The 22,460-nt window shown below is 38.7% G+C and overlaps 1 protein-coding gene across 4 annotated transcripts in view; it reads left to right on the top strand.

Annotated features, from left to right (window-relative positions):
• Window positions 1-22,093, top strand: part of ARMC1 (armadillo repeat containing 1) — a 45,910-nt gene extending 23,817 nt beyond the window's left edge. For 2 of the 4 annotated variants that reach the window (XM_012463708.3, XM_012463709.3), the window contains 3 exons: window positions 4,298-4,414; window positions 4,499-4,573; window positions 5,247-7,120. In XM_012463708.3, coding sequence (XP_012319131.1) covers window positions 4,298-4,414; window positions 4,499-4,573; window positions 5,247-5,438 — 384 coding nt within the window. In that variant the 3' untranslated portion in view covers window positions 5,439-7,120. Of the gene's footprint in view, window positions 1-4,297; window positions 4,415-4,498; window positions 4,574-5,246; window positions 7,121-17,559; window positions 18,540-21,162 lie in introns of those variants that run through there. The other 2 variants (XR_010345555.1, XR_010345556.1) reach the window with 2 other exon arrangements.
• The last annotated feature ends 367 nt before the right edge of the window (window positions 22,094-22,460 follow it).

Genomic DNA, 22,460 nt, shown 5'->3' with positions numbered 1-22,460 from the left:
TTTTTTTTTTTGTATTTAAAAGAGATAGGGTTTTGCCATGTTGGCCAGGCTGGTCTCGAACTCCTGACCTCAGGTAATCCACCTTCCTCGGCCACCCAAAGTGCTGGGATTACAGGCGTGAGCCACTGTGCCTAGCCTTAAATTTTATTTTGTCTTTATCTTTAGTTGTTTAATTCTAGAGGATAAATCTGGTCCCTGTTAATTCATCTGTACTGCAATTGGAAGTTCCCCTGAAGTTACCTTGTGCAGAGATAAGTTATGTAACTTTACATATTTAGGGTTGGTAAATATGTAAACTTTACATATTTAGCAGTTGGTAGATTACCACTTACTTCTTTAGCTATGCCATATAGGTTACACTAGATTATTCACAGCTTTTTCTAGTTGTGTTTAGATGCTTAGGCTCAGGATTTGGGGTATAGTAAATAAGCTTGAGAAAAAGCCTTCCATATGCATTTTATCAGAGCCCCATCAGTTTACAGCTATCTTATTGAAAGTGGAGTCACAAGACAGTTTCTAGAAAGCAAGTTCTGATAAAGGTAAATTGATTCAATGGAAGATCTTAAGATATATAAAATATCTCCAATACCATGAATTTAATTTTAATGAATAAGAATAATACAGTTTCTTTTTAAAGCTGGCACAAATCAAAAAACCCAGCAAAGCACACATAAAAATATAGGCTAGCCAGGTGTGACGGCACATGCCTGTAATCTCAGCTATATGGGAGGCTGAGGTGGGAAGATTGCTGGAGCCCAAGAGTTTAAGACTCGCTAACATAGACTCTCAAAAGGAACAGCAGAAACCAAACAAATATATAGGCCAATATATAGTAAAAACATGATTGCCAAAGTTCAAAATGAAATATTAACAAGTTAACTCTAGTACTATATGTACTATCATGTTACCATTTTTTGGTGACATAGCCTGGCACTAGTGATAAGTTTATTTCATCGATTCTCTCATTCATTTCTGACAACCAGCACAGAGAGATGTATATCATTATCTTTTTTTTTTTGGAGACAAGAGTCTCACTCTGTTGCCCAGGCTGTAGTGCAGTGACATAATCTCAGCTCACTGCAACCTCTGCCTCCCAGGTTCGAGCAATTCTTCTGCCTCAGCCTCCCAGTAGCTGGGATTACAGGCACCCACCACGATGTCCGACTAATTTTTTTTGTATTTTTAGTAGAGATGGGGTTTCACCATGTGGCCAGTCTGATTTTGAACTCTTGACCTCAAGTGATCCGCCTGCCTCAGCTTCTCAAAGTGTTAGGATTATAATAGAAAGGGAAGTTGAGTTTAGAATGGTCAAATAACTCAACTGTTTCCTCTACTTATGTAACTTTAGCTTAGTCAATATTTGGACTAGGTAGTGTGACTCCCGAATTGAACTTTTGTTTGTATGTTTGTTTGAGATAGAGTTTCGTTCTTTTGCCCAGGCTAGAGTGAAGTGGCGTGATCTTGGCTCATTGCAGCCTCTGCACTCCCCTTCCCTCTCTGCCCTCATTCAATGATTCTCCTGCCTCATCCTCTCAAGTAGCTGGAATTACAGGCACCTGCCACCACGCCCAGCTAATTTTTTGTGTTTTTAGTAGAGATGGGTTTTTGCCATGTTGGCCAGGCTGGTCTCCAACTCCTGACCTCAGGTGATCCACCCTCCACGGCCTCCCAAAGTGCTGGGATTACAAGCGTGAGCCACTGTGTCTGGCCAAGAATTGAACTTTTAACCACAATATTATAATTTTCTATAAATAATCTAAACAATCTAGTTTTATCCTGGAGCTGTAAATATCATTTAACATAATGAAATATTTTAGCATAATATCAGTAAGTCAATAATTTGATAATTTGCTATTGATATAGCTGTAAATATAGAATACCCAGGAGAATGATCTGAAATTTCTTAAAAATATTTTAAAAATCCAGTGACATTATTAAATATATGGAAATCAGTCACTTCTTGAAAGGGGAAAAGTAGTTTTATTCTCCCAAAGAAAACAAAAAACTAGGGAGAGTGCAGGGATATTTTTTGTCTTTTGTTTTTTTAAACTTATTGACCAGTGTGATAGTAGCAAGGGTAATCTTTTTTTTTTTTAATTATTTATTTTTGTTAGCAAGGGTATTCTTAATAAGAAAATACAAGACTTAATAAAAAATTAAAGGTCTTCAGTGCTATAAGAAGACTGGAATAAATGGAATGAAATGCTTGTTTCTGAAAGTTTGTAAGGATGTTAGTTCATCCTAAATTTTTAGACTTAATACCAATCAGTCTGATGATTTTGGAACTTTATTTCCCAATCTGAAAGTTCACATGATACAGAATGTACTAATTTTTACAATAAAAAGGATAACCTAATGTTAGGCATTATTTTAGATACTAGGGATACAGTGATGACCGAAACAAGCACAACTTTTTGCTCTCGGAGCTAGCATAGTTGGAGGAGGCAGACAATAAGCCTGCTAAAAAAGTGTGTTAATTCATGTTGAAATAAAGTTAAATTGGACTTACGAATCTCATTTCTCACTGTCACATGTGGTTGTCATTTAGTACCAGACTGTATCTCTGGCAAATTAGGCAAGTTGTTTTTCAACTTTTCACTTTCCCTACATTTAAAATAAGGGATCAGATTAATATTCTAATTCTTAAATTTATTTTGTGAACTTTGTTTCACTTTGAAGTTTACCTGGTGTTGAATAGGTGAAAGAGATAAACATGGAGCTATTTGGCACCAGTCCTCTAAGGGGGCTTCACCAAATGCAGACCCCTGCGGAGAAGAGTCCAGACACAGTGCACGAGATGAGCCACCAAGGGCTTGTGCTGTGCCACAGACTGATGTATCCCAGGTCTTTCCCTGAATAGTGTTGAAATGCAGAAGAAGGGAGATGAACAATGGTGTGAGCAGTTGTTTTAAAGGGTGTAGAACTAAGCTTGAAAACTGGATGTAATCTAGAGACTTGACCCAGGGGTCAATTATAGGTCGACCCCTCAGAAATATAAATCAACATCTGGTCTCAATATAGAAGATGTAGAGAGCATGATTTGGTGTGTGGGCCAAAGGTGGAGGGAGCTATGAGGAGAAAATGTAATTACTTTGAATCTTGTATTGAGATGACCCTTGATGGTCATCTGGATATGTCTGACAGACAAATACAAATAAGAAAGTCATATTGGAGTTAGTGATGTTTGTGATGGCTAAAGTGAAGACAATAGTCTCCTGAGGGGTGAAGCAGGAAGTAAGTCAGTTTAGGCACTGGACTTTGGAGTTAAGGTGAGACAGAGCTGGAATAATCAGTGTGATAAGTGGAAGACTAGGATAATGTGGACCCTGCATTGAAGCATTAAAGCATTAAAGGTACATGTGTTTTGAAGAGTATCAGGAAAATGAGAACCCCACAGAGAGTATGTCTAACCCTTGAGAATGCAATAGTAACCATGAGAATGCCATAAATGAATGATGCAGTGATATTTATAATACCAGGTGAATTAAGGAATAGTGACTTAAACACTGAATGCTCACTAACTCTAACTTCAGTCTATTAGAATTTATCCCTGGAGATTTTTAGGCTAGAGCAGGGGTCATAAGCCTTTTCTTTATAGGACCAGAAAGTAAATATTTTTGGCTTTGCAGACCACAGTGATCTCTGTCATAACTACTAACTCTGCCTTAGCATGAAACTAGCCTCAGATAATATGTAACCAAATGGGTGTGCCTGTGTTCCAATAAAACTTTATTTACAAAAGCAGCTGGTGGACTATAGTTTTCCCCTCCCTTGAGTTAGAAAACCTCTGCTTTTCTGCTTTTTGGCCTTTTTCCCCCTGCATTCTGTTGTATTTGTTTTGTTTGGAGACAGAGTCTCATTTTGTTGCCCAGATTGGAGTGCAATGGCACGATCTAGGCTCACTGCAACCTCTGCCTCCCAGGTTCAAGTGATTCTCCTGCCTCAGCCTCCTGAGTAGCTGGGACTACAAGTGCATGCCACCATGCCCAGCTAATGTGTTCTGTTTTTTTTAAGATGTAATTTAACATTGGCTAACTTCTTTCTGATAAAAATTATTAAAACTCCATACTAGTATTGAAGCTTTAAAAATTTAGCAGGAATTGCTATTCTGTTGATTTGTAAAATTAAAAAAAAAAATTTGACTAAGCACCCCCCACTCTATGCCCTGATGTAAGATGTTAAAACTGAAATAGTTCGTGTGTTCTCTTCACCCCCTCCCCAAAATGTAGTGTGGTTTTAGCTGATTTATTACCTTTTATTTACCTGTTTTCGTAACAGTTTGCTTTTATTTTTTCAGTCTCGGAGAAATCTATGTGAAGAGGCTTTGTTAAAAATTAAAGGTGTTATTAGCTTTACTTTTCAAATGGCTGTTCAAAGATGTGTGGTGCGAATCCGTTCAGATTTGAAAGCTGAGGTAAGTATTTGAAATGACTGAATACGTTTGAGATTATAGGTAAACAAATCAATTTCAAAATTATTCCTTTTTATCCTGGCTTAGGCTTTGGCATCAGCGATAGCATCAACCAAGGTTATGAAAGCTCAGCAAGTTGTGAAAAGTGAAAGTGGAGAAGAGGTAAAAGTTATATTTAGCTTTCTTTATATCGAACTTGCTCTCAATTATTTTTTATGGCTAGCAGATTGCCAGTATTTCTAAATAAATAGTGCCAAGTATGTAAGGATGTGTTGTGTCTTGGTTAATAGTTAACTGTTTTAGAAATAGATCTTTTGTGGATATCAGAGTCTGCTCTTGCTGATTTTATATGGAAATAAAGGATATGTGGCTTCCTTGCATTTATCTTTAAATACTTTCTTCCTAACCTTAACTAATCTTGAGAATCCAAAAAATAAAGGTGTAACCACTGGGCAAGTAAATAGGGTGAAAATCCTTATCTGTTGCTACTCTTTTCACTAGCTTTGTGATGGGAGAAACAAATCTATGCTTTGAGCTCATTTGGGTTTCCAGATCATAGTTGGGAGTTCCATGGCTCTCCAGTGGCCTGCAGTGGCTAGACACTTGCTTTAGTCATGATTACTCAGACAGAGGTTGCTCATTTACTCTTAGAATTTCAGCAGATTAACTTCTGAGTTCTCATGTACTCTGCTTACTCCTCTCTGTACTTACACAGTGCTTAGCAGTTGGGCCTACTGTCACGTAAGAGGAAAGTTTACCCTGAGAATAACCACGGTAATTAGAGTAGGGAGTAAAGTTGATTTTATAATGACTCTTAATATATTTTCTGTATCAGATGCTTGTCCCATTCCAAGATACTCCTGTGGAAGTAGAACAGAACACAGAGCTACCTGACTACCTGCCTGAGGATGAGAGTCCCACAAAGGAACAGGACAAAGCGGTGTCCCGGGTGGGCTCACACCCAGAGGGTGGAGCTAGCTGGCTGAGCACAGCTGCAAACTTTTTATCCAGATCATTTTATTGGTGACTTCAGTTTGGGGCTCAAGGACTGTGTGAACCAACAAGGGGCCAGTTTTCCATTGTTGTGGTGAACTGTCAAGTGCAATTTGCAATAAGTTATCATGGAAGGTTTTTAGATTATATGATCGCGTATGCTGCATTTTACATTTCATTGGACATTTTACCCCACTGAGTGGTAAAAAGGACAGTGGCTATGGATGGAGTTGCTTTGTTTATGAAAGTATTTTGGTTTTGTTTTCCTTCATTTAATTGCCTCATATTTTAAAAACCATGGGTCCACTGTTGAAACCAAACGTGTGTGTGCAGCTTTACATTTTATTTTACATGAAGCACGTGATTAGGAAAACTCGTTTTCTCCTCAAGCCTCAGGACCTACCTGAAGAAAAGTTTTCTTGTAGCTCAAGTTGTGCATGAATTACTGAATATTTTACTCTGCTTTTCTTCATGAAAGTTACATGCTTTGGTACTCCTCACTGAAAGCTGAAAACATTTCTTGTTACCCTCTTTTGTGCCTTTTTATTTTGCCAACCATGTTTATAGAAAGGACATTACTAATGACATTTTGCAAATTGAAAACATTCATTTGAACATAGTAGTCCCCTAGAAAAACAACTCTACAAAAATTTTGCAGCCTTATTCATTATAATTTTAATAAAATTAACACAGAATCAGTCAAGAAGGAGGAAACATGTATGTTAGCAAAGTGTTTTTGGAGACTATTTGAATGTGACTAAATGTGGTTCTAGTTGACTTCTTTTCACTTTGGTTTATATCAGCTCTTGAGAGTTAAGTCCAACAATGATATTGCAAACAACTGTATATGGTCTCTAGGCCTTACTTTGTGATTATACGTTATCTCCTGATAGAAAAAAATAATGGTAGTAAAGAACTGACAAACTGAAAAAAAAAAAACAAAAACAAAAATCAAATGCCTATAATAACATAACGCCACTTTGGTGTAGAGTCTAACTGTAAGACATGAATTGCTTGACAGAAGCCTATTCAGTAGGTGTTTCTTTGTATTGCCTTTCGTGAATTTATTTTGAAAATGCTGCAGTTGCATTGAATGATAAAGACCCAAATTATTGCTTAAGAAGAAATAAAACCAGCATTGATCACTTAATCCTGTTTCTCATGTCCAGCCAGAAAAAAAGAACTTCAGTGAAGGTAAGATAAATAAATACATATACATATAATTTTTTTTGGTAGATAAGTGCTAATTTACATATATGTAATGCTTTATTAAATTTCTGAAATATTTGGTAACTAAAGTTTTCTTTTTGGAAATTAAATCCAGATACATTTTAATGTTGATATGACTAAAAACGGGAAAAAATTGAAATTTCTTTTCATCAACATGTAGAGTTGCTATTTTACTATTTGGAGAATGCAATGTGAAAATTGGACCCCAAAGGGTTTTCTTGTGTTTTCATTGTAAAATACCATCACCAGTGAGAGTCTTGAGTTCACTAACATTGTGACCTTCTGGAGGGAGAGTTATAGGGGGTATTGAGGATGATTTTTTTTTCATGTGTCTGGTTTCTGATTCAAGTGACATGCACAAACTGAAAAACAAAAACAAAAAACCAAAACTTTGAGGGCACCTATTGCTCTAAATGCATAATATAACTTCCTGCCAGAACCAGATGTGTTGAAAAAAGAAAATAAAACCACCTTCTTTCTATAGCCATTGAAGCAAAGTTTACTGTTCTAACAAATTTGTATTTTATTTTGCATTGCCACACATCTGCTTGCTTAAAAACTACATCCCGTTGGTAGTAATGGTTCAGGACAAGTAGGTATTACAGCTTGATGTTTGTGTGTTCGAAGTGTGTTCTTTTATTCCAGATCATATAGAGCAGTTAAGGCAACTGTAACAGCATTTTTTGAAATACATTGTAAAATAATAAAAGGTAACATAATTAAAATTGATTGGATATTATGTAAATGTGATATAAGCATTACTGATTACTCCTTTTATTTTTAAATTTTATTTTAAGTTCTGGGATACATGTGCAGAACGTGCAGGTTTGTTACATAGGTATACATGTGCCATGGCGGTTTGCTGCACCTATCAACCCATCATCTAGGTTTTAAGCCCCTTATGCATTAGGTGTTTGTCATAATGCTCTCCCTCCCCTTCCCCCCATCCCCCGGACAGGCCGAGGTGTGTGATGTTGCCCTATGTTGATTACTCTTAAGCCTGTTTGTACACACATTGCCTGGTACACTTTCCCAGTTCCCTGCATTTGTGCTACCTGACTAATTCCCCTGTATCTTCCATTCATCTTTTTCCCGACACCACACCTGCCTCTCCCCTGATTGGATCGCTGCTCCTGTGCATATACTCATTGTAGTATCTGTCACATATCAAAATTGCATATTTACCTGTGGCTCTCTTCTAAGCTCTCTGAGAATAGAATCTTTCTAAGTTTTGTTTTTCATTGACACATAATATTTCTGCACATTTATGAGGTACAATAATGATGTGAGTCTTCACATTAACATTGTAGCTGTACCTAACTTATAGTAAATGCTCAGATATTTTTTAGGGGGGATGAGCAAAGATTTTAAAAAAAAATCAGTAAAACAAATATATTTGTAGGGCAAAAGGGAAAATGTCATGTATTTTTTCTGGGTATGCTTATTTCTGACTTACTGATTAACAAATTTTGGCCAGGTGCAGTGGCCCATACCTGTATTCCCAGCATTTTGGGAGGCAAAGTGGGAGGATTACTTGAACCAAGGAGTTTGAGACCAGCCTGGTGAACATGGTGAAACCCCGTTTGTACAAAAAAAAAAAAAAAAAATTAGCTAGCTGTAGTGGTAAGTGCCTGTAGTCCCAGCTACTAGGGAGGCTGAGGTAGGAGGATTGATTGAGGCTGCAATGAGCTGAGATTGTGCCACTGCACTCCAGCCTGGTCCAGCAAGACTCTATTTCAAAAAAAAAAAAAAAACCCAGATGTCTTTATTTTGTCCTTTGGTTTTTATTTTTAAAAAATGGGATTGGGCATAATACTTGCTCCATTGAATGAAGCTGGGATTATCCGGATTCTTACAGAATTTTTACAGGAGAATATGATATATATAAAATAGTGGTTTTGATGTTCTGTTTTATAACTTATGAGCTATGTAATCCTAGGCAATATTTTAATATCTAAACTTTTTTCAGTTGCTTAGGTGATTTCTCTGCCTCATGGGGCCATTATTGGATCTAGTGAGATGATGAGTGCTTTAAAAACTAAAAATTAGCCAGGCACAGTGGCTCACGCCTGTAATCTCAGCACTTTGGGAGGCCGAGGGTAGATCACAAGGTCGGGAGTTCGAGACCAGCCTGGCCAATACGGTGAAACCCCATCTCTACTAAAAATACAAAAATACCTGGGTGTGGTGGCAGGTACCTGTAGTCCCAGCTACTAAGGAGGCTGAGACAGGAGAACTGCTTGAGCCCGGGAAGTGGAGGTTGCAGTGAGCTGAAATCACGCCACTGCACTCCAGGCTAGGTGACAGAGCGAAACTCGGTCTCAAAACAAAAAAAAAAAACACAAAATTTACCAGTGTGCAATGGATTTATTGTTACTGGAAGTTTCTGAAGTGATACCACTATTTTTTTTTTTTTTTAAGATAGTCTTGCTTCATCGCCCAGGCTGGAGTGCAGTGGTTTGATCTTGGCTCACTGCAATTTCCACCTCTAGGGTTCAAGCAACTCTCATGCCTTAGCGTTCCCAGTAGCTGGGATTACAGGCACCTGCCACCACACCCGGCTAATTTTTGTATTTTCAGTAGAGACAGGGATTCATCATGTTGGCCAGGCTCAAACTCCTGACCTCAAGTGATTCACCCTCCTTGGCCTCCCTAAGTGTTGGGATTACAGATGTGTGCTACTGCGCCTGGCCCTCAAGTGATACACTATTCTAGTCATGATTTATCTGATTCTCATCTTCCTGTCTTCCCACATCCAATCAGAGAGGTGTTTTTTGTTGTTGTTGTGGTGGTTGTTTTTGAGACTTCGTCATCTGCTCTTTGATTTTTATCTAAATTTTCTCCCTTGAATAATTTATCTATTGTCAGGATTTTAATTACCTTTCTGTAGATAATTTCTTTTTTATTTTTTTATTTTTATTTTTAGTAGAGACAGGGTTTCACCATGTTGGCCAGGCTGGTCTCGAGCTCCTGACTTCAGGTGGTCCGGCCACCTCGACCTCCCAAAGTGTTGGGATTAAGGCGTGAGCCATCACCCTTGGTCAAATCTTTTTTTTTTTTTTTTTTTAAGACGGGGTTTCACCATGTTGGTCAGGCTGGTCTTGAACTCCCGACCTCAGGTGATCCACCCGCCTTGGCCTCCAAAGTGCTTGGATTACAGGCGTGAACCACCACGCCCGGCTGCTCTGTAGATAATTTCTAAACCTCCACTGTACTTTCAACTTTGATTGCTCTTTTTCCCTTTGCAGTCATTACCTATCAAATGTAAAGTCTGAATTTTAATTTTTATTAGAACTGAGCTCATGGTAGGCATGCAATAAATTTTAAATGAATTCTCTGCCAGGCACTATGCTAATGCTTTACAAATATTTATTCACTGAACCCTAAACAACTATGAGGTGGGTACCCTTAAATCACAGTTTTACAGATGGGGAAAAATGAGACAGAGATTAAATAACTCATTAGTGCCAGGTTATGGACCTAGTAAGTGGGGAAGCCAGGACTCAAATCTGGGCATTCTGGCACTTGAGTCTCTACACCCCTAGAAGGTACCCTGCATCTTGTGTTCCCTTGCTGTACCTTTCCAGATGTACCATCACCCTTCTAGTCCTAACAATGAGATTTACAACCGTGCCTTCCATAATCTGAAGTAATGCTTGCAAAATTGTGAGGCTCAGCACACTGTAGCCTAAATCTCCCAGGCTCAATCAGTTCTCCCATCTCAGCCTTCCTAGTAGCTGGGACTACAGGCACTTGCCACCGCAGCTGGCTAATATTTTTTTTTTTGTACAGATGGGGTTTCACCATGTTCCCCAGGCTGGTCTCAGATACAGACCCTTTGGCTTGTATCTGGTCTGGTGACTTAATTCAAGTACTGTCAGCAGTCAGAAACTCAGTGTCTGGAGACCAGAAAAGTTAGGTACATGAAAGCAGTAAGCCTAGTCAGGCAACAGCACAGGAAAACACATTGAAAGTACCTGTCTGAAGGAAACTATGTTGTCCTCATATGGGTGGTTGGCTTTGAAAATGCATAGCTTCTGGACTTTGTGGCTCTTCCAGACCTTTCAGACACTACCAGAGCCACATGAGATATGTCTGTCGACCGGAAGGAGGCTACTCTTCTTCCTAGAATGGCCCCATTCTGATGTATCAGTTTAATCTTAATAGTATTTTCATCCTTTTCAGCTCTAATGTCAAAGGCCTGTGAACTGAAGTTTAGACTGTTTTGTGCAGCATCAAAAATGCCCTGAGAGTTTAGTCACCAGCCTAGTCTTTCACAGTTCTGCAAGCATTAGTTCAGACTGTGGAAGGCATGGTTGTAGATCTCATTGTAAGTAACTAACAGTCTGCTTTATTTAGCCTTGCCTATTATAGCATAAATATTCCATATTCATCCTACCCTCTAGATCTTTTTTGTATTCTTTTCAGGAATTTCCTCCTTTATACTCTTAACTTCTTTAAAATATTTTATTATGAAAATAAGCTCAATATATTACAGAAATGGATAAAAATGCACAAGCCACCTGTCATCCCACAACATAGATAGTCTAGGTAACTGTGAACATCTTGTTTCATTTTATTCTCATCTATCTTTTTAGAATTTTTTTTACATCAGTAACATTTTCAAGGTAGGCATTCAGAACTGGGTGTGGTGGCATGTACCTGTGGTCTTAGCTACTTGGAAGACTGAAGCAGAAGGATTGCTTAAATACAGGAGTTCTTCAAGTTCAGCCTGGGCAACATAGCAAGACTCCATCTTGTAAAAACAGGCGTCCAGGGCTGGGCGCGGTGGCTCACGCCTGTAATTCCAGCACTTTGGGAGACCGAGGTGGGCAAATCACCTGAGGTCAGGAGTTCAAGACCAGCCTGACTAAATGGTAAAACTCCGTCTCTACTAAAAATACAAAATTACCCGGGCATGGTGGCACATGCCAGTAATCCCAGATATCGGGAGGCTGAGGCAAGAGAATTGCTTGAACCTATGGGGGTGGAGGTTGTGGTGAGCCAAGGTTGCACCATTGCATTCCAACCTGGGCAACAAGAGCAAAACTCCATCTCAAAAAAAAAAAAAATAAATAAATAAAGGCACTCAGCAGAAAGTTCCAATTATGTTCTTTTGAACCTTAGTTATTGGTTCCTCTAACCAGGGACAGCCATTTTTACTAATTTTATATGCTCATCAGAGATATTCTACAAATTTGCTAACTTTTTAAAATTTTTTCCCCATGAAAGTGATAGTGTGGTATCCTGCACCTACTTTTTTCACTTAAAGTGTATCTTAGAAGTTACTGTATATTCACGTACAAAGCAGCTTTCTTCTGTCAGCTTCACAGTATTATGCTATACTTTATTAATGTTCCATTATTTATTTAGTGCTTTGTAATCTTTTGCTCTTAAAAAAATAGTGCTATGTAAGTATAGCTGTAGGATGGATTTCTAGATGTGGAAAGGCTGTGTTTTTAATTTTGATAGTTCTTGCCTTCTTAGATGTGAGAGTGGTTCCCCTCAACTTCTCACTGTGTTTGGTAATCCCTTTGCCATCTTTAAAAAAAAAAAAAACAAAGGACATCTCTTATAAATGAGAGTGAGCTTATATATATATATATATATATATATATATATATATATATATATATAAAATATTTATGTATTATATATTTCTGGCTGTTTGGATATTTGTCTTCTTGTGAACACTATTCTTTTCTCATTTTGGGGGGTGAGGAGGATTGGTCTTTCTTACCAATTTATAGAAGCTGTTTAACATACTAAAGAGATTTTCTCATTTCTTTTATACAAATATTTGCAACTTGCACATCATGTAACAGTATTTCCTATTGCTTCCTATACAAATGCATAATTCTGATCATTCACCCCATGATTCCTTCTTAACTGCTGTGGTACTTACTCTCGTTTGGGACCTGTAGTTATGGTCCTTTACTTTCTCTAAGTATATTTCTTATTGAGATCTGAAAGAGGTAGAAGTGTTTCTTTTGACAATTACAGTAGTATTTCTATGTTGAAGGGATAGGTATTTGGTGTTCGGGTCTACTGCTCTTATTTGAACCTTAATTACACATCTGCACACCTGCATTATTGCCATTGTCTTAATTTTTTTTTTTTTTTCCCTGAGGTAGGGTCCCGCTCTATCACCAAGGTTGGAGTACAGTAGTGCATTCATATGTTATAGCAACGTCTGCCTCTCAGGCTCAAGCAATCCTTCTGCCTCAGCCTCCCAAGTAGCTGAGACTACAGACACATACCACCATGCCTGGATATTTTTAAATTGTTAATTATTATTATTATTTGAGACAGAGTCTCACTCTGTTGCCCAGGGTGGAATGCAGTGGTGTGATCTCAGCTCACTGCAACCTCTGCCTCCCGGGTTCAAGCAGTTATCTACCTCAGCCTCCCAAGTAGCTGTGATTACAGGTGCCCACCACCACATCCAGCTAATTTTTGTATTTTTAGTAGAGACGGGGTTTCAACATGTTGGCCAGGCTGGTCTTGAACTCCTGACCTCGTGATCCCACCCACCTTGGCCTCCCAAAGTGCTGGCATTACAGGTGTGAGCCTCCATGCCTGTCCTTAATAACTTTTTTTTTTCTTTTTTGAGGCAGAGTCTTGCTTTGTCTTCCAGGCTGGAGTACAGTGGTGTGTTCTCGGCTCATTGCAACCTCTGCCTCCCCAGTTCAAGTGATTCTCCTGCCTCAGCCTCCTGAGTTGCTGGGATTATAGGCCCACGGCACCACACCCAATTAATTTTTCTAGTTTTAATAGAGATGGGTTTTGCCATGTTGGCCAGGCTGGTCTCAAATTCCTGACCTCAGGTGATCCACCCACCTTGGACTCTCAAAGTGCTGAGATTATAGTTATAAGCCACTATGCCCAGCCTTAATAACTTCTAACACTACTTGAACACTTATTATATCCCACACTCTCTATTGGACCTTTACTTGTGTTACCTCATTTAATTATCACTGTGGTCCAGTGAGCTGGTTTCTCATCAATTTTACAGAGTAAACTAAAGCTTAGAAATAAAATAACTCGTCTATGGCCATATTACCCTGAATGTGCCCAATCTCATCTGAAATAAAGTAACTGGATTTAAATACACTAAAATACTAATCAGCGGCAGGGCTGGTATTTAAATCTCAGAGGTCCTTCTTAGTGGCCTTTTAGTCCATTGCCTGAATAATTGCTATGAATGAGAGTGAGCCCAGGTTGAGAAGCATGACTTAGTTCTTGCACATTTAAGATTTTTATTATTTTTTTGTATTCTTTTCTACATTGTTCAGCATTTTTCAACATCAGCTATTTGATTTTTTCTATTCTTCTGCTCATAAGCATTTAATGAGTCAAATCTAAATTCTTATGTTTTCAGGTTTCTTCATAACCTGCCTTCCTTTCCTATGAATTGACCTGACACTCTTATTTTTATTTACATTGACATTTGACATCTTCAGACTTAAGTCAATGCATTGTGTGCTTGGAAATTCACTCATTCTCTTCTCAACTCAACTCATGTTCCATCTGTTCTTTAAGAACTGGCTATTTCATGAAGCTGTCCATGTTTGTTTTGGTTCTTGCTGATCTATTTCCCAGTTGTTGAAATTGTTCAAACTTTTTCAGCACTTAAGCAGTCTGCTGTATATTTAGTCATGGGTTTTGTGCCATTTGTGTCTTCATTCCTTAATGGGTTCATGATGTAGATTTTTACAGCAGAGACCACTTTCAAAGCTTGTGCTTTCCCTTTTGCACTGCCCACTTCCTTATCAAGCCAAATTGAAACCTAACCCCAAGCCTCTCTTGGCTGGTGGATTCAGGACCAGCCTGCATCCTAATGTTCTTTCTGGCCCTTAGTGACTCTGAAGTCCTTTTCTAACCAATTCCCTTCCGGTAAGAAGTTTAATCTGATAAGTTGTGTAAGTACTATTTTTCTCATGTTTAATTATTTCAGATGGAAGATAGTACATTAAGACACATTAACATTAATGCTCTGTGTGTGATCTGTAGCAAATAGAAATATTCCAATTATGCAGAAGGAGCAAAATTGGGCAATGGAAAAATGCACTTTTTTAAGATTTTAAGATTGGTTGAAAGGAGAAATTTTACTTTAGAAATGAATTAGAAAACGGATAGGTAAGAAAGTGACATAGAATTAATTGAAGATGATAGTAGGTAATAAAAGAAGATGGAAAAATAAATGAAATATGTGGAAAAATCAGCTTTACCTACCTTAAAACAGAGTTAATGCAAGTGTATATGAAACCCTAAGGCAGACTGGGAAAGAGCTGAGCCAGAAGCCAGGACTCAGGTTTTTTTTTTTTTTTTTTTTGAGTCGGAGCCTCGGTCTGTCACCGACCCTGGAGTGCAGTGGTCCAGTTGTGGCTCACTGCAACCTCCGCCTCCCGGGTTCAGGCGATTCTCCTGCCTCAGCCTCCTGAGTAGCTGGAATTACAGGCGCATGCCACCACACCTGGCTAATTTTTGTATTTTTAGTAGTGGCAGGGTTTCACCATGTTGGTCAGGCTGGTCTTGAACTTCTGACCTCGTGATCCGCCCTCCTCAGCCTCCCAAAGTGTTGGGATTACAGGCGTGAGCCACTGAGCCGGGCCTAGGACTCAGTTTTCGGAAATAAACATTAAGGGAAAAGTGAGTCATCACCTCTTAGAGCAGAAGCTCAGAGAAAAAGTATACTGCTTTAAGAAAATTTGTATGTAAAAATAAAGATGTATACAATAAACTTTTGATTGTATGGGTATTATGGGTATTTACACTTTTAGTTTTGATTTTACTTCTTAATATGTTAAGTTCTTTCAGGCAATTTCAGGTATGTTTTAAAAAATTCACATGCCACTTACCAGAATGAAAGCAACACATACTTAGTGGGAAGAAAACCAAGCGTTTCTGAGCCAATTGAGATGGGAAGACTAGTTTAAGTTAATTAAATTCAGTAGAAAACTAGCTTAAGGGTAGGATACAATGTATAAACATGCTTCTGGGTGAAGGTATTTATATAGTGCTTGATATAAGGACTACTGATTTTTTATTTAACATTTTTTTGAGATGGAGTGTTGCCCAGGCTGGAATGCAATCACGCAATCTTTGCTCACTGCAACCTCCGCCTCCCAGCTTCAAGCGTTTCTCCTGCCTCCGCCTCCGGAGTAGCTGGGATTACAGGTATGCGCCACCACACCTGGCTAATTTTGTATTTTTAGTAGAGGCAGGGTTTCTCCATGTTGGTTAGGCTGGTCTGGAACTTCTGCTTCCAATCTCAGATGATCCACCTGTCTCAGCCTCCCAAAGTTCTAGGAATACAGACATGAGCCACCGTGCCCAGCCTTTTTTTTTTTTTTTTTTTGAGATAGAGTTTTGCTCTTGTCACTCAGGGTGGAGTGCAGTGGCATGATATTGGCTCACTGCAACCTCTGCCTCCCAGGTTCAAGCTATTTTCCTGCCTCAGCCTCCTAAGTAGCTGGGATTACAGGCACCTGGCACCATGCCCAGGTTATTTATATATTTTTAGTAGAGACAGAGTTTTGCCATGTTGGCCACGCTGGTCTCAAACTCCCGAGCTCAGGTGATCCAACTGCCTCAGCCTCCCAAAGTGTTGGGATTACAGGTATGAGTCACTCCTCCTGGCCCTTTTATTTAACTTTTAATGGAAGTAGTATATATAGTTAAACTCTTGGAGATGGAAATCTACAGGAATTTTTTCTCATCCTGTGATTCAATAGTAAATAACAAGTACAAGTAACTGTAAGATAATGAGTTAAAGAAAAATTGAGATCCTGATGTATTAGTTATAATCTAAGATAGGAAAACAAATCAACATTTTTCCTTCACTGTAAAGTTTCCTAAGGTTATAATAAGATAGACTAAGGACTGGGCATGGTGGCTCATGCCTGTAATCCCAGCACTTTGAGCAGCCAAGGCAGATGGATCACTTGAGTACAGGAGTTTGAGACCAGCATGGCCAACATGGTAAAACCACGTCTCTACTGAAAATATAGAAATTAGCTGGGTGTGCTAATTATTATGGTGGGTGCCTATAATCCCAGCTACTTGAGAGGCTGAGGCAGGAGAATCAGTTGAACCCAGGAGATGGAGGTTGTGGTGAGCCATCAGGCCATTGCAGTCGAGCCTGGGTGACAAGAGTGAAACTCCGTCTCAAAAAAAAAAAAAAAAAAAAAATAGTCCAAGGGATCTCTTATCACCTCCACAAAAGTTTTATTAGAAATAAAAAATGAAGGTACTTTTTTACTCTATATGTTATGGCCTTTCTGGTTGGTGAAACTCAGGGAAGACACAGAAAAAGAGAAACAGCAACAATTACCAACTCATACTAAAGGGAGTCACAGGCTTCTTGAGTATAGCACTTGAAGGGTGGTTGTTTTTTTTAGTTATGTCATTAAAGTCAGTTACCAAATATTTGAAAACCTATATTGTTCTATTCATGGTGCTGCTTGGTGGAATTACAGACAGGATCTTCACGGGATTCATAGTCTTATGGGAAGGAAGGTCTTAGAACAGGTTACCACAAATGTGTTGTTCCAGAAAGTTGCACAGTAGGTTTGGAAGACCTAGTGTTTGTAGGGTTGTGCAGTGGGAGAGTCAGGGTAGACTTTCTGGAGAAATTATGGTTTAGGTTAGAACTTGAAAGATGAGCAGGAGTTAGTTGGCCAAGTGGAGCAGGGAGAGCATTCTAGGCAAAGGGCCTCCCATTGTGATGGCTTCGAGTTAGGCTGGTGGATCAAATTTAAGATGATACTGAAATGGTGGCGGAGGGCAGATTCAACAAGACTTTGCAGGCTATTTGAGTCCCTGAATATTATAGTATCTCTTCTTCTAATGTCAGTAGTTCAATTAGTATTAAATATTTGGATGTTAAACTAATAAGAGCTACCACGTATTATACTTTGCAGTTGCCAAGTGGTTTTGTCTAGTATTTGATCTTCACAACAATTCTGTGAGCTGTTTGAAAAAAAAGTGGACTTCCCATATGGAAAACGTGGAGCATGGTTCGGTACTCGCCTAAGATGAGACTAGTCAGGCTACAGTGTGGAGAGTGGATTCGAGAGGAGAAAAGTGGTATGAGGCTACAGAGTTACAAGGCTTTTACTAACACATACAGTACGGGGGCAATGCTGGATCAGACTCGGGTAAGTAGCAGTGGACTTGGAGAGAGGTGACATGTTTGGGAGATTATATTTTAAGGCAGTATCACAGAAGAATGTGATGATTTGTTTTGAGGCAAGACTCCCAGGATTCTCAGTAGCTGTGCTGATGGTCTCGTTGCACACTGAGCAAGGAGACACTGTTAGGATAGGATTGTGGGCAAGGATATCGATAGGGGGTCCAGGGATGCATGTTTTAAGATGGGGGAGAGACAAGTATTTAAATGCTGGTAGAATGGATCCAGGAGATAGATCAGGTATAGAAAGAAATGTTTAATTAATGTAGAATGGGGTTCAGAAGCAAGTGGAATCCAGAGTAGAGGTAGAAGGTCTGGCCTTTGACAGATGAACTCCTCTGGGTCCCTCCCTAAAGCTGAAAGAAGACTTTCTAGATCGACCTGTTAGGAAACTTCTTGGGTTCTTCAGTTAATTAATGAATTTCTTATATCACTATTCTCAAGTTCCTAGGAGATTAAGAAGGAAAGTTGAATTGCTTTTATTTTAAGGGTCTTTAAAATTAAGCACAGTGAAGTTGGACATGGTAGCTCACGTCTGTAATCCCAGCACTTTGAGGCTGAGGTGAGTGGATCACTTGAGGTCAGGAGTTTGAGACCAGCATGGTGAAACCCCTGTCTTTTAAAATACAAAATTAGCTGGGCATGATGGCACACGCCTATAATCCCAGCTACTTGGGAGGCTGAGACAGGAGAATCACTTGAATCTGGGAGGCGGAGGTTGTAGTGAGCCTAGATTGTGCCATTGCACTCCAGCTTGGGCAACAAGAGCGAAACTCCATCTCAAAAAAAAAAATTATGCACAGTGAGAATGTGCTCATTCTTAATAATTTAGTCACTAATATTAATATTTTATATTAGCATGAATGATGTAATTTCCATGACAGATCTTCAGCTTTTTTTTTTTTTTTTTTTTTGAGACAGAGTCACCTTCTGTCACTGAGGCTGGAGTGCAATGGCGCAATCTCGGCTCACTGCAACCTCTGCCTCCCAGGTTTAAGTGATTCTCTTGCCTCAGCCTCCTGAGTAGCTAGGATTACAGGCATATGCCACCATGCCTGGCTAATTTTTTCATTTTTTGTTTTTGAGACAGGATCTCGCTCTGCTGCCCAGGCTGGAGTGCAGTGGTGTGATCTCGGCTCACTGTAACCTCCACGTCCTAGGTTCAAGTGTTTCTCCCACCTGAGAAACTGGGATTACAGGTGCCTCCTGAGTAGCTGGGATTACAGGTGCATGCTACCACACCCAGCTAATTTTTGTATTTTTAGTAGAGATGGGGTTTCACCATGTTGGCCACCATGTTGGCCAGTCTGGCCTTGAACTCCTGACCTCAAGTGATCCGCCACCTCAGCCTCCCAAAGTGCTGGGATTACAGGCGTGAGCCACCATGCCTGGCCTTTCTTTTACCTTTTCATTTAATCCTTTCATCTAGTTCAGTGGCTCTCAGCCCTGCTGATACATTAGAATTTCCTAAATGTTTTTTTTTTGTGTGGTTTTTTTTTTTTTTTTGAAACAGGGTCTGTCTCTGTCACCTAGGCTAGAGTGCAGTGGCACGATCATGGCTTACTGTAGCCCCTACCTCCTGGGCTCAAGCAGTCCTCTTGCCTCAGCCTCCTGAGTGGCTGGAACTATAGGTGAAAACTGCCATGCCTGGCTAACTTTTGTGTTAGTATATAGTGAGATAGGGGCTCACTATATTGCCCAGGCTAGTCTCAAACTCCTGGGCTCAAGCAGTCCTTCTACCTTGGCCTCCAAAAGTGCTAGGATTACAAGCATGAGCCAACACACCTGGCTAGCATGTTTTTAATAAACACAGTGGTCTGTGTTCCCACTGCAGACAGTTGAACCAGAGTTTCTAAGGATGGGGCAAGGGTTCGGGTGTTTGATAACCATGTGTGGTTATGCTAATATGTAACCCAGGTTGAAAAGCATGACTTAGTTCTTGCACATCTAAGATTTTTATTTTTATTTATTTATTTATTTTGTATTCTTTTCAACATTGTGTTAACATACAGTGCACATCTGAGATTTAAAGATCTTCTGAGATCTGTTAACCTTAAGTTTTTGCTCAGTTTAGTGAAGCTCCTTCCAGCCAGCTGGTTTCAGAAACTATACAAATCATGAATTAGAACAAAAATTTGTGTATAAAATCTTTGATTATTAGTTGGATATCTTTACTATTATTTACTAGGCTTTGTGTGGCTTTTAATGTGCTCATTTTGCCCTTGTGCTTATGGCTGATCAGCTATTTGATGACAGATATTCTTCCTAGATTTGAAATTTTTTTCCATCTTTTTTTTTTTTAAGTCTAATCAAGTGAAGCAGTAGGAGTGAGGGAGGAACAAAGAAATCTGTAACTGGTTGTGAATTGTAAACACCACTGCACTTGGACCATAGATTTGAAGTTTCTTAACCTTGAAACTCTATTTTAGCCCCAACTAGTGTTATTTTAAAATGGGTGGTTTAGCAACACATATATCCAAAAATGGTTAGATTCTCCAGATATCCAGAATCTAAACCATCATCAGAGTAAAAAGGCAAGAATATATTTCAAAGTTTTCTCAAGACAGGCTGCTTAAGTTTGAGTAGTCAAATACTTAACGAAATGAATATAAAAAGTTTATAACTAGCAACTAATCAAAAGGCATAAATATAAATGTTTTAGGATGAAGAAGCCATTGATAGTTGTAATACCTTTGCATTGTTACTTGGTATCTTACAAATTACAACTTACTATAAAAACAAAATTATGTTGGTCTATAAATATTGGTTAAATGTATATTTATCAATTCTCCAAATGAAAAACATTAATCTGAAATGCTAAAAGCAAAATTGTTATCAGCAGAAAAGCAGCTGTTTATGACTTTTTAAAGCAAGTTATGTCTGTTATTTTTCACCTGTTTCAAAGGAATGCATAAGATGCTTTTATAAGTGGTTTTGTTCGTGTATAACATACTTAGCACTTACTACAGATGAATGCTGTTGACTACTTAATTTCAGATGCCTACATTTTCAAAACAATGAAGACATATTACTGACCGTGAAATGGAAATAGCAACCATTCAAAATAGTTGAACATTTATTGTGTCATTTACGGAGGCAATCTCATTATTAAAATATAGCCAGTTTATGTGCATACATAGATGCAAGTATCTATAATGTACATTATAATTTGTAACTATCAAATACGTTAAGTGTAATGAATATCGGTTTATTTTCAATACAAGCTTATATAAAACAAAGATTCTGTGCCTGTGTGCTCTATAAGAAATAGTTTCAATTTTACCTGAAGATTTGAAAGTTGCTTATAAAATTTTATCTCTTTTTTTTTTTTGAGATGGTGTCTGGCTTTGTTTGCCTAGACTGGCGTGCAGTGGTGCTATCTTGGCTTATTGCAACCTGTGCCTCCCGGGTTCAAGTGATCCTACCTCCGCCTCCCAAGTAGCTGGTTAATTTTTGTATTTTTTCTAGTGACAGAGTTTCACCACATTGCTCATCTCGAACTCCTGGGCTCCAGTGATATGCCCGCCTTGGGCTCCTAAAGTGTTGGGATTACAGGTGTGAGCTACTGCTCTGGTCCTGACATATCTTAAAAATAAATATTTTTGCTTATAAATTTGCCAGGGCTTATCTTTTATTTGTAAGCTGAGCATGTAAATGACAGAAATTGGTACCAGGAATGGGATATAAGATATTATTTTAAGATCTTTATTGTGTTATTGGTTTCTTTATGATCATAGTGTAGTCCCACCTGAGGCACATTTGAGCTTTTGGAATACAATTATATGTGCTGGGCCAGAGAGAAAGAGAGGGAAAGGTTGAGACTTTAAGTTGGGTAGTCACTTCTGCCTGCCTCTCTCTCTGAAGAGTATTCCCCAGCATAAGTGTTAAAAGGGAGACATTAATCTGCTGTTCCCTCAATTGGTCATAAATTCTTTGTGGCTTGCAGTGTGAGCTTCTCACTGTGCAGAGTGTGATTCTAGTGTTTAAAGATAAGTATTTTTTATACAAGATGGCCTCAAATGCAAGCCAACTACTTCATCTGGTGCTCACCCAAAGAATGAGCCATCTGTTTGAACACTGAAAGAAAAACTGGCTGTGTTGGACATATTGAGAATCTGCCTCCAACATAGTCTGTAAATGTTGTATACTGTATTTTAAAGGTGACTTAGATTTCCAAGCATAATTTGGACTCTAAGAGATTTTTTTCTTGTGTGTACAACTCTATAAGATGCAACCACTATAATAAATGCTGCATCCTTCCAGTTTTCCTTTGTTACCAGTTAACATAGATAATCATGAAAGCTCTTTCTCTTCCGAGGTGTGTGGATACCTCTTAAAAAAAAAACTTTTCATTTAAGAGAATTAAAATAGTGATCTGCATATAAAGCAGGGTTTTGTGCAAACATTTAAAAAATTACATGCGACTATATATGACTTATACAAAGTCATTTATAAAATTAACAAAATAAGCCCTAGTCATTTCAGCAATCTTAGTAGAGTTACCATCTGTAGTTGTCCATTCCAGGAGGCTATGTTTACAGGTCTGGCTGTGGACTAGAAGATAATGCTCTGGAGCAGGGATCAGCACACTTTTTCTGTAAAGACCAAAAAGGCTTTGCAGGCTGTAAAGTT

The sequence above is a fragment of the Aotus nancymaae genome, unplaced genomic scaffold (assembly GCF_030222135.1).
Source record: "Aotus nancymaae isolate 86718 unplaced genomic scaffold, 86718_ANA_hifiasm-v0.15.2.pri h1tg000036l, whole genome shotgun sequence".
Taxonomy (NCBI): Eukaryota; Metazoa; Chordata; class Mammalia; order Primates; family Aotidae; genus Aotus; species Aotus nancymaae.
Note: the sequence above shows the minus strand (reverse complement) of the source record. Positions and strands in the feature narration are given on the sequence as shown.